Source organism: Ranitomeya variabilis, chromosome 6 (assembly GCF_051348905.1).
Source record: "Ranitomeya variabilis isolate aRanVar5 chromosome 6, aRanVar5.hap1, whole genome shotgun sequence".
In the NCBI taxonomy this organism is placed as follows: domain Eukaryota; kingdom Metazoa; phylum Chordata; class Amphibia; order Anura; family Dendrobatidae; genus Ranitomeya; species Ranitomeya variabilis.
This window is the reverse complement of record NC_135237.1, coordinates 442,842,876-442,855,702: the sequence shown is the minus strand read 5'-3', so window position 1 is coordinate 442,855,702 and position 12,827 is coordinate 442,842,876. Positions and strand designations below refer to the sequence as shown.

The window sequence follows — 12,827 nt, the reverse complement described above, 5'->3', positions numbered from 1 at the left end:
CTACAGTATCCACAAATCACTTTCAATAAAAAGGTCAAAAGACTACTTAACTTAATAATTCCTCAGGCAATGGGAGAAACAGAAAGGAAATTACCTAATAAAACCATCAAAAGAAAATGATGTTATTTCATTGATTAAATCGAGTTATTTTGCTAGCACAGATGTGTATGTTAACCTAGTTTTGTTAGACTTCTCAGCATACCATGGACATATGGACATTATAACTTGATGGAAAAACAATGTGGGCAGATATTTTGTTATACCACACTTTACATCATAGTCGTAACGTATGCTGTCATAAGAAACTCCAGTTTCAATTGAAACTTGTCATAGTGCCCTTACATCGCAAATAATATTTAGAAAAGTCTTGTTCACAATTAATTGGTAGATATTACAATGAATATTAAATGGCACAACAAATTGCCTACCTGTAAAAGGAAATTAATGTATACTATATGCCTTCATGATGACCACACACATCAGATAGTAGGTTGATAGTTGAACAGTCATTAAACAACGGCCTGGTAATGATCTTCAAGCAATGTAGCCATACACATTTAGTCTATATTGGCCAATCAGAGAGGCCATACAACTTCAACCACACCAAGCAAGCAACAAATAATCTTTCTTGGAATTGTTCTGAAAAAGTAATTTCTCAGACATTGGACTATCAAGCAAAAATTCTAAACGTGGCCGACTTCCTTCCAGACAATGGCAGTGTACCACTTGACAATAATAATTTTGGATATTATCAATCATTTAGATCAACTTTAGATGAATGGTGCTTTTGTATACTACTGAGTTAAGGCCATCAGTGGGCAGCTCTGGTATAAAGGATCTGGTATAAATTAGCAAAAACACCTTTACCTGAAGCATGTTGCCTTTAAATGCTTTTTTTTTTAAGGTCTAAGGTCTTAATATTTTTTTACATCTTGCCTTTGTGAGTCTTCTTACCTTCACTTTTTTTGTGTGTGTGTGTGTGTGTGCAGAGCATTTCTTCCCAACACCTGCCAGTTCACTTTATCTATAACTGTAGACAGTCCGGGTTTATCATATAGCGCTATAATATACATTAATAGTATCAGGATACTGTGTATATACTTGAGGTCAGGGTTGGACTGGGGTGTCTGCAGCCCACCAGGGGAATGGACTCTAGGGGCCCACCCTACAGCTTTATGCAAATATCTGTCATTATAGCGGAGCATCAGCTGTAAAACACAGGCGGCTGCTGCTTCTGTGCTCCTCCATAACTGGGATGTATAATCACGATAGTTTACATTAATGGGGTTCTTGGTTAAAACAAGTTATCACCGATCCATGGGCTCCACAGGATAGGTGATCGCTTAGGTCCGACCATTAGAAACTGCACCGATCGGAAGAATGGGGAAGTTTTATCCCTGACAGGACACTTTTATCCCTATTTTAAAATGCAGCAGCAGGTGGGATGTCTGACCGCAGCTCCATTCATTCTCTTTGGGGCTTCCAGAAAAAAACAAGTGCAGCCACAGAGTGAATGGACGGATCAGTGATCTAGTCGGACATGCCACTCCAGTCTAAAGGTGATAAAAAGTTCCACATTTTGCTGAATGGGTCCAAGCAGTCAGACCCCCCACCAATCAATATGTTATCACTTATCCTGTGGAGAGGTGATTACTTTTTTCCCACAGGAAACCCCCTGTAAGTGCATCTCCGCCGTTGTGTACAAAGCATTAAAACTCTAAAGGAAATAAAGAATCTTCTCCTAAATAATATCAGAGAGAACAAATGACCGCCATACACAACACAATCCACTATACCAAGACCAATATTACCTCATACAGGAAGAAATACCGCCACACCATGACCAGATCACATATTACCACCACATAGTGACCGAATATTATGACATATTAGGGCAGCGCGGTTCAGAGGTTAGCACTGCAGCCTTGCAGCGCTGGGGTCCTGGGTTCAAATCCCACCAAGGACAACATCTGCAATGAGTTTGTATGTTCTCCCCGTGTTTGCGTGGGTTTCCTCCAGGTACTCTGGTTTCCTCCCACATTTACAAAGACATACTGCTAGGGAATGTAGATGGTGAGCCCCATCGGGGACAGTGGCAATAATGTCTGTAAAGCACTGTGAAATTAATAGCGCTATATAAATGAGTAAAAATAAATAAAAATAAATATTACCAGCATATAGGGACCAAATGATACCACATACAAGGAGAAATACTGCCACGCCGTGACCAGACCACAAATTACCAACACATAGTGCCCAAATACTACAATATTGATTATGAATACAAACCACAATACTAACAACGTTGTTATTACCACCAGTGACTATATACAGTACCTCTGTATATAGTGTCAGTGTACAGGTAATACAGGGATCACCAGTGACATTATACACAAGAGCTCTGTATATAGTGTCAGTGTACACATAATACAGTGATCACCAGTGACAATATACAAAGGAGCTCTGTACACAGTATATAGTGTAAGTGTACAAGCAACACACTGACTCACCCGTGACATCTGTAGTTGAAGTCTTTTTTCTTCATCCAGTGCAGACCGCCATTACTTCTTCCAGCAAAGACTCGTCTCTGCAGAAAATAACACAGTTAGCTATAGCTGTTCGCTTCCAGAGCACATTCCCCACTGTTTTCCTCGACTTCTATACTATGTCAGATGAAGAAAAAAAAGACATAGTGCCACCCTGCACAGTAGCAGGACCCCCTTTTGTTTTCCCCATGGAAGACAGTAAGCTCAAAAGTAAATTACAGCAGTAATAATGTCCCTTGATTGGCCCCTACTGTAATTATGTCCCCACTTGCCACCATAAACCAATAATGTATGTTCCTCATCTTGACCTCAATACAGTAATTATGTCTCCCCTTTATTTAATAAGGTGCCAGATCCTTGTCCCCTTTATTTAATGTCTCCATTTTGGACCCCAAAGTCCACCTTAATAAGGTCCCTATCCTGGGCCCCTTCCAGTAATAAATGTCCTCATCCTGGGCCCCTTTATTTAATGTACCCTCCCTGGGCCCCTATGTCCGTCCCTATGGCCACTACCTTGCCCAACAGAGGGGGGGATTCTTCTCACCTTCTTGCGCCCCCCGGCATCCTCTTGGGGCTTCATATTCGGCATGGTCGTTACAATGGCTGCCGACTGCAGCTGTGACAGGGCGCTCTGCTCTGTGACAGGCCGTGCTCTGACGTCACATAGCAGTAATATTGAAAGGCCGCCGGCATATCAAAGGCTTCAGGAGTCATTTAACAAAACTGCTATGTGACTTCAACACATGGCCTGTTACAGAACAGAGCACCCTGTCACAGCTGCAGCCGGCATTCATCTTGATGTGCGTTGTCACCAGGGTCGGCTCCAGGTTTTCATGGGCCTCGGGCGATGAGTATCAGTGGACCCCTTTAACACATGCCACGATTCCTGATGCACAGATAAAAAAACAGATATAGTACAATATATAGGCACCACACAGTGCACCATACAGTATTATGGTCAACACATAATGCTCCATACAGTATTACGGGCACCTCATAGTCCTCCATACAGTATTATGGCCAAACACATAGTCTGCCATACAGTATTATTGCCACATATAATGCTCCTCCATACAGTATTATTGGCCCCATATAATGCTCTTCATACAGTATTATGAGCACCTCATAGTCCTCCATACAGTATTATGGCCAAACACATAGGCCTCCATAAAGTATTATGGGCCCCATATAATGCTCCTCCATACAGCATATCATGGGCCCCCTGCTCCTACATACAGTATTATGGGACCTCGTTCCTCCATACAGTATTATGCCCCCCCCCGCTGCTCCATACAGAATTATGGGACCCCGCTCCTCAATACAGTATTATGAGACCCTGCTCCTCCATACAGTATTATGCATCCCTGCTCCTCCACACAGTATTATGCCCCCCAGCTTCTCCACACAGTATTATTCCCCCCCAGCTCCTCCACGCAGTATTATGCCCCCCAGCTCCTCCACACAGTATCATGGGATCCCCGCTCCCCCATACAGTATTATGCCCCCCCGCTCCTCCACACAGTATTACGCCCCCCCAGCTCCTCCACACAGTATTACGCCCCCCAGCTCCTCCACACGGTATTACGCCCCCCTGCTCCTCCACACAGTGTTATGCCCCCCAGCTCCTCCACACAGTATTATGGGCCCCCCGCTCCTCCACACAGTATTATGCCCCCCAGCTCCTCCACACAGTATTACGCCCCCCAGCTCCTCCACACAGTATTACGCCCCCAGCTCCTCCACACGGTATTACGCCCCCCACTCCTCCACAAAGTATTATGCCCCCCAGCTCCTCCACACAGTATTATGCCCCCCAGGTCCTCCAGTATTATGAGACCCCACTCCTCCACACAGCATTATGCCCCCCCGGCTCCTCCATACATTACTATGGGCCCCATAGAAAAAAAAACATTTTAAAAAAAGTGAAATTCTCACCTCTCCTCGTTCCGGCGGCAGCTGCTGTGTCTTCAGCGTCTCTCCGGCTCTGCAACGCTCAGGACAGAGGCTGAGCGCGCAGTGACGACGTCATCACACCCTCTGCCCTGAGATGTCGCAGAGTCAGAGGGCGCTGAAGACGTCTGCAGCTGCCGCCGGAACGAGGAGAGGTGAGTATTAGTAGGGGGGCCTGATGCCAGCGCTGGCACCGGGAGGCCCCTGGTCATGGCGGCGGTCGGCGCCTTCCGAAGATTTAAAGGGCCCGCGTCCTTTTTTTTTCCTTCCTCCTCCTCCTCCTTCTCCTCTCTGGGGCGGGGCCCACCGGGCATTTCACCGGTGTCCCGGTGGGACAGTCCGACCCTGCTTGAGGTATGATAACAGCTTTACCCTAATATAATTCATATCCCTCTATTCTCTAATTTCATTGACTCTTGATTTATGATCTAATGATGCTGACAATGATCACTTCTGTGCATGCATGTTCATCATAGGTGCATGTTCACAGGTGCCTGTTCGTAGCTGCATGTTCGTAGTTACATCCTTATAGGTGCATGTTCGTAGTTACTTCCTTATAGGTGCATGTTCGTAGGTACATATTTACAGGGGCATGTTCAGGGGTGCATGGTCGTAGATGTTCACAGGTGTATGTTTGTAGATGCATGTTCATGGTGCATATTCATAGTTACATCTTTATAGGTGCATGTTCGTAGATCAATGTTCATAGGTGTATGTTGTAGGTGCATGTTCACAGGCGCATGTTTATAGGTGGATGTTCGCAGGCTCATGTTCACAGGGGCATGTTCATGGGTGCATGTTTGTAGGATAGCACAATTATGATTTTTACATTCTACAGTAAAATGTTTGTATAGCCATTTACACACTTTGGAAGGACCCCGATCATGTAGATATTGTCAGGCTTTAGCTCTGTGTATTCTCCATAGTGGAATAGTAACATACATCAAACAGAGCAAAGTATAAAGATCATCAAACACTAAAGATCCATATTCTTTCGTCTACGCTATAAGACTCACTAGCACTGGATTAACTTGAAGTGTACTGTTAGTTTTCTTGTACCTTATAAGCATTCATCTTCCTCCTGCTGATCCTACTTTTCTTTTTCTGTCTTAGGATGGCGTGGGCATTGAGGAAAAGTTGTCGCTGAGAAGAGTGGCCGTTGTGGAAGATTTCTTTGACATTATTTATTCAATGCATGTGGAAACAGGCCCTAATGGAGAACAGATCAGGAAGCACGCAGGCCAGAAGAGGACCTACAAAGCTGTAAGTCCAGGTCTTGTTTCTTTTTTGTTTTTGGATAAAGGATTGTTGCATTTAAACTATGAAGAATGGCATTAACAATGGTAGTCACAGCTATTGTCTCGATAAAACAAAGGGGCCCCACAGGAAAAACAAAATGAGCCAACACAACAAATGTAGAGTGATATTTCAGCTTGTAACATAAAATAAAAAAGGACTTCAGGCAGAATAGTGCTTTTTGTTTCCCATATATGAATTCAGCAGTTGTCCACCGCAAAAGCAGATCTTACAGAAGTGAAGGATCCGGCATGTATGATTTTAGACTGCTGATCGTCTTATTCTCCAGAATCTGGCAGCGGCTCTCTAATAGAGAACAGGGCTGCCACTAGAAATTTCGGGGCCCCATACTGGCAAAATTTCTGGGGCCCCCTTGAGACTCCGCCCAGGCTCCACCCCAGCCCCGCCTCAACACTCCACCCCTCAAACTGTCCACAGTCCCACCGCGCTCTCTTGGAAAAACTCCACTTCTCACCTATCACACATTGACAGTTCCTATCACCAGATCACACATAAAGCCGGCAGCTTTTGTTTTGGCCAAAAGATTTTTTAAGCCACCAAAATGACAAGGTAGACACTTTTGGCCAGGCCCTACTCTACTGTAACCTATTAAATATTTGTTAAAATATGTAATACAATTTAGGTATATTTTTATTTATTTTTCAATTTTTAAAATGACCTATAATACCACATACAAGGAACAAATACCACAGCACCATGACCAGACACCATATTATTACCACAGTGACCTATAATACTATCTACAAGGCACAAATACCGCCACACCATGACCAGATGACATATTACCACCACAGTGATCGAATAATATCAAATACAAGGAACAAATACCACAACATCATGACCAGACCACATATTACCACCACATAGTGACTGAATACTACAATACTGATCAATAATAAAAAAAACCCCACAATACTATCACCATAAGTGCCACTATACACAGGAGATAGGTGAAGTCCTTCATCTTTCATCCTGCACAGACCGCCATCACTTCATCCAGACAGGGCTCATCTCTGCAGGAAATAACACAGTTATCTCGAGTTCCACTTGCAGAACACATTACTTAATTTTCCCAACTTCTACATTACACCACATGAAGAAGGCGACATAGTATCACTCTACACAGTAATAGGACCGCCCCTCCATTTAAAACCGTATACTCAAAAAATAAAATAAATACATCACTGCAGTAATAATTTCCCTTAATTAGCCCCTATGGTAATAATATTCGCCATCCTAGCCCCCGTGTGTCTCATTCCTGGCATCAGCCATATGTTCTCCCATCCTGCCCTAATGAGTATCCATCCTGCCCCATATGATCTCCCCATCCTGCCCCATCTGTCTCCATCGTATCCATCCTGCCCCATGATCCAATCCTGCCCCATCTGTCTCCAATCCTGCCTCCAGTGTCTCCAATCCTGCCTCCAGTGTCTCCAATCATGCCCGTATCACCATTCTGCCCCGTCTCCCCATTCTGCCCCTTCTCCAATCATGCCCCCTGTGTCTCAATTCTGCCCCATCTGTCTCCAGTAATGCCCCAGTGTCTCCAGTAATGTCCCAGTGTCTCCAGTAATGCCCCAGTGTCTCCAGTAATGCCCCAGTGTCTCCAGTAATGCTGCCGTGTCTGTCATCCTGCCCCCTGTGTCCAGCTTTCTGCCCCCTGTGTCCAGCGTTCTGCCCCCTGTGTCCAGCGTTCTGCCCCCTGTGTCCAGCGTTCTGCCCCCTGTGTCCAGCGTTCTGCCCCTGTGTCCAGCGTTCTGCCCCTTTGCCAGCTTTCTGCCCTGGGCTCCCCGGATCGCCGCTCTCAATAAAAAAAAAAAAACAAGTTCTGCTTACCTGCCGCGCTCCTGCTCTCTCCACGCAGCTGAAGCGTGCACTCGCCGGTGACTGACAATGACGTCAGACGCCGGCGACATGCATGCTGCGGCTGACGTCAGCTGCCAGCCTCAGATTGGCTGGCGGCTGTTAACTATTGACGTGCGGGCGCGGGCCCGCACGTCAATAGCGTTAAACAGCCGCCGCTAAGGGCCCGGTTCAGCCTGCGGCTGCCGGTAGGGGCCCGGTGAGCAGATGAGACGGGACCCGATGCGGGCCCCCTCTGCCCACCGGGCCCCATACGCCAGTCACGGCTGTAATGCCCTGATGGCGGCCCTGATAGAGAATACAGGAGTGGTCGGCCGAGTCGAGGGCTCTTGTATAGGAGACTTAGGGCATGTTCACACTTGCCGTTTTTAATGCGTTTTTACTTTCAATTCATTAGAGTGGATGAAAAAGCTGCAAAAATGCTGAAAGATGTGGCAGATTTTTAAAAAAGACCGCTTTGATTGTTCAAATTTGCACTGAAATATGCTGCAGATTTTAAAAAAAAAGACCGCTTTGATTGTTCAAATTTGCAATTAAAAATAACGTATTTTTCGCATTATAAGACGCACTCAGCACTGAGATCTTATCTCCCGAGATCTTGGTGCCGAAATCTCCATCTGTGCATGCACCGCCCCCAGCAGCCATTTTCCCGGAGTCCACCGCATAGGAAACCATGTAACTGTGGGGGGCTCTGGGCTTTCACAAAATGTCGGCAGAGGCCCCGCAGCACTGAACACCCGCAGCGGTGCGCCACACATCCGAACACCCCCTCATACCCGGCCTGCAGCAATTCTTCACTCTTGCCTCCTCCAGCAGCGACCCTGGGACTCCGCTTCACCGCAGCCACCACCCCCAGTAATCAATAAGACGCATGGATTGTAAGAAGCAACACTATTTTATTAAAAAAGTTTTTTTCCTATTTTTCTCTTCAAAATTTGGGGTGCATCTTATAATCCACAAAATACGGTAAGGAGTATGTGCATAAGATTTCAGAAATCTCATTCACGTTGATGGTACCGTAAAACGCTGTGTTTTGTTCTCATCCAAAACCCAGCAAAAATGCCCCTTTTGAACATACCCTTAGCTGACTGTCCAACAATTGTTAATCCGACAGCTATCTATTGTGTATAAACTTTTGTATGTAGTGTCTAATAAAAGCTGTCTCCCAACCTCCATTTATTTTATGTGTGTGGACAACTTATATTCCTTACCTGCTTTGTCCAAATATATTTATTTTAAACTGGACTGGGAGTACCATCCTACTCTGCTTCACTTCAACTCCAGGTTAAAAAGTCGTTTAATTTATAAAGATACACATTTATCCCTTTCTGCCCTGTTGGACTCCGCTAATTGGTATGTACAGTTAGGTCCAGAAATATTTGGACAGTGACATAAGTTTTGGCATTTTAGCGATTTACCAAAATATATTCAAGATAGAGGGATAATCAATAACAAGTGCAGACTCTCAGCTTTAATTTAAGGGTATTCACATCCTAATTAGAGTAAAAGTTTAGGAATTACAGCTCTTTAATATGTAGCTGCCTCTTTTTAAAAGGGACCAAAGGCAATTGGACAAAAGGTAATTGGACAATTATCTCAAAAGTTCTTTAATGGCTGCATTAGCAATTCCCTCATTAATCCATCGATGCCAGACAGGAGGACCAGGGAATGGCGCTGTCTTTGCCACCAAGAGAAATCAAGGTGCAGAAATTTCAGGTTGCTTGTAGGTAAAACATTTTTACATATAGACATGTCATTTCTCCCATTCTTTATTCTCTTATCTATCGAGAGAAGGGAGGAACAAAAACATTATTCATTAATTTGTTTTTTTTTTGTTTTAAAAACATATTTCCCTCAAGTTTTTTCAAAACAAGTTTTTTTCAAAAAATGTTTTTCTCCTCCCTCTTTTTTGAAGGATAGAGGGTCATTTATTGGGATACATTTTAGTCTTCATATGGGAATTTAATTAGATTGACATGTTCCTTATAAATAGGTTCATTATTATCAATATTGGCTTTTTTTGTTATACAGTATATACATTTTATATGTCATGGCTTTTATATATATTTAAAAGAACAATGTAGGATGATTCACTCCTCCTCTTCCTCTTTTGTCTCCCTGCCCTCTCTCACACTGGGAAAGTGTTATATAAGAAGGATCGAATTCATTTTCTCCATACACCTGGAGAAGGCTGCAAACAGCCAAAACAAGTTGTGTATATAGTTTTTATCAGTTTGAATAAAAAAATGTTTTACCTACAAGCAACCTGAAATTTCTGCACCTTGATTTCTCTTGGTGGCAAAGACAGCGCCATTCCCTGGTCCTCCTGTCTGGTATCTACTTTGTGGGATACTCTTGTCAGGGTTCAATCCCTCCTACCAGGTCAGCAGCAGTCTCTTGCAAATACATCCATACTTCAAGCTGGAGTTGTGGCTCAGTTTGCACAACAGTATCAGGTGAGCAAATTCCTATAGATACTCACCCACTCAATTGATTATGTCTCACTACGCTTAGATTTATTAAATTAATAAAAAACTTGGCACTCAAGAGTTCTTTTTGAAAAATGAAGAAATAATTGTTCGTTTATTGGTGCAACCAGTTCAGTAATTGATGATGTATAAACGTTTTCGGTCACAAGTACTGCAGTGCGCAGGCGCTGGTCCTCTCTGACCTTTCCCGGCACCTGCGCACTGCAGTACTTTGCTCTGCCCTCAACAGGGCAGACAAAGTACGCCTGCGCCGGAGCTGCAGCGTGAAGACAAGAAGAGGACGTCATCTGATGAAGATAGGAGGTGCCGGACCGGACCACGACACCCATCGAACCGGACCGCAGCGGGACCGCCCCTGGGTGAGTATAATCTAACCTCTTTTACTCACCTTTCAGGATACATCGAGGCTTATCTACAGCATTCCAGAATGCTGTAGATAAGCCCCTGATGCTGGTGGGCTTAGCTCACCTTCGATTTTGGGGTGACAGGTTCCCTTTAAAATGTAATGAAGTTCTCGGGAATGGGACCTCTAGTTTAGCGAAATGAGCACAAAATGTGCTTGACATTTCCAAAGTGGAATTTGTAAAACATTTTTTACCAATAGCAAATCTCATGCATTGTGAGTAGAAACAGCACGGTCTGTGTCCGACACATCCATAGGTGTGGGGTAAATGTAAAGAACTGATATTGCTCACATTTCTGGCATAAAAAAGTAGCAAAGTTTGGAGCAACGGGCATTCGCACATACATTTGGTGAGTTTTTGTCTTTTACCTTTTTGTGCTGGTCTAGCTCTTTTAAAACAACCATTGTGCAACTTCTATTCTGTATGAAATTATTCTGTCTGGAATTGTAGATTTCTCATATTTGGAATATATTTCAAATTCTGATGCCAAATGCTCCAAATTCATATAGAGGTCTGCACCTCTTAATATAATTGGCGCTCATAACTCTGGTCGGCACTTGGTTCCAGATTAGAGTAGAAAATGGTTAACTTGATAAATTCACCCATTTTTAACATTGGAGCCTATGGCTTGTTCACACAAGCCTATTTCATGGTCCGTTTATGGACTATAATGCCTGAATTCACTAATAAACACATATGAGGTGGTAGATTTGGTTTTGGAGGTTGCAAATTTGGGCTAGGAGGCCAACCACCAAACCTGGCATTGTGGACTGTATTCCAAACTTGAAATACACTCACGTGATCCCGGCCTTTGGCTAGCAAATGACCGACGGATGGCTGACGAACGGCATCTGTCGGAGTTTGTTTAAGAGCGTGCGCCATACACCTTGGGATATTTTGGATTAAGGACACATGTACATGTACATGGTTAAGATTGGGTTTTGCATTTCTATACGCTTAGTCTTTTGATTCTGAGGAATTTCTGCTAAAATGTTTATTTTCAGCAGCAGAAGACAATACGTCGTTGTTTACCGATTTCTATTATTTGAACTCTAATCTTCTTGTAATTTAATTACCTATTGTTACCTATTGGGTTGAAATGATTCAGCGTGACTGAATAATGAGTTTTCACTTTACTTTTCACGTGAGCTGATTTATATAGTTCAGATCCGACTAAACTGCTCATGTATCCAGTAGGAATATAATGGTACATGTATTATTCTTTACTTCGGAGCATTTAAAATTTCACCATGGCAGTTATGCCAGCACAGTATTCCCAGTGCTGTAAGGCGGCACCTATTTAAATGCTTGCTATTTACAGGTGTTGCATTACAATAGCAGGATGTGTGTCGACAGTATACCCATGCTCTAGCCAAAACTCCCCAAGGAAATAATTACAGGTTTGGACATCTGCCAGTAACAATTAACAAACCGAAATTTAACCTGAACCAGGGGAGCTTCTGTGATACCAGCCTGCTACTTATTCTCAGGTTGTATGGGCTGGTCAGCGAGAATGTCTACGTTAATAATTAGCACTTGTGAATTTTATAATGATATTCCAGCATTGAGGGACATAGAGAAGGGGTACATTATAGATGAAAAACTTTTAGTGTGGGAAAAACCCATAGATTAGGTTAACAAGTGATTCTAAGTGACGAAAAGATATGTACTGTGAAGGTTAACAGAGCCACCACTGGGGGGAGTCCGAAGTCCAAATGAGCCCCTGAGGCGCTAGCAAAGGCTGCTGGTAAAGACCTAATATGCTGGTGGTGTCATGGTCCTGGACACATAGCGGCTTGTGGTCCTGTGTCTGCCGAGCAGATGGATTGTAGTCTAGGCAGACACTGCTCGTATTATGCCTACCCAACCTACAGGGTGGACTATGAGCCCAGAGAGGGGTCACAGTCATGCCCCGTGACCATAAATGGGTACTGGTATCAGGACTCAGACTTCGGGAGTTTGGTGACCCTGATAAGGGCCATGCTTCCCTAACAGTTGATCCCAGGGAAGCATGTGGGCATATGCTGTTCCATGAGGATGCCAAAGACTACCCTGTTGCCAGAGTGTTGATTAAAACGAGCCAAGGTACGGAGTTTCATGAGGTCGGGGTAGTCAGAGACTTACTACACCCTGTGATAATTGGGCGGAATTTCAGCCTGTTCTGAGACTTGTGGGGAAAGCAGGGTTGCTGAGGCTCAGTTAGAAGCCAGTGCCACCCTGAAGAATCTCCATTGCAGTCAGAGGTGGCCAGTGAGGCC

At 44.0% G+C, this 12,827-nt stretch overlaps 1 protein-coding gene across 5 annotated transcripts in view; it reads left to right on the top strand.

Annotated features, from left to right (window-relative positions):
* Nucleotides 1–12,827, top strand: part of NOL4 (nucleolar protein 4) — a 458,727-nt gene that overhangs the window by 203,591 nt on the left and 242,309 nt on the right. For all 5 annotated transcript variants that reach the window (XR_013217024.1, XR_013217025.1, XM_077270425.1 and 2 more), the window contains exon 2: nucleotides 5,610–5,759. Coding sequence is in view for 3 of the 5 variants with exons in the window: in XM_077270425.1 (XP_077126540.1) it covers nucleotides 5,610–5,759 (150 nt within the window). In the remaining 2 variants the exon portion in view is untranslated. The remainder of the gene's footprint in view (nucleotides 1–5,609; nucleotides 5,760–12,827) is intronic.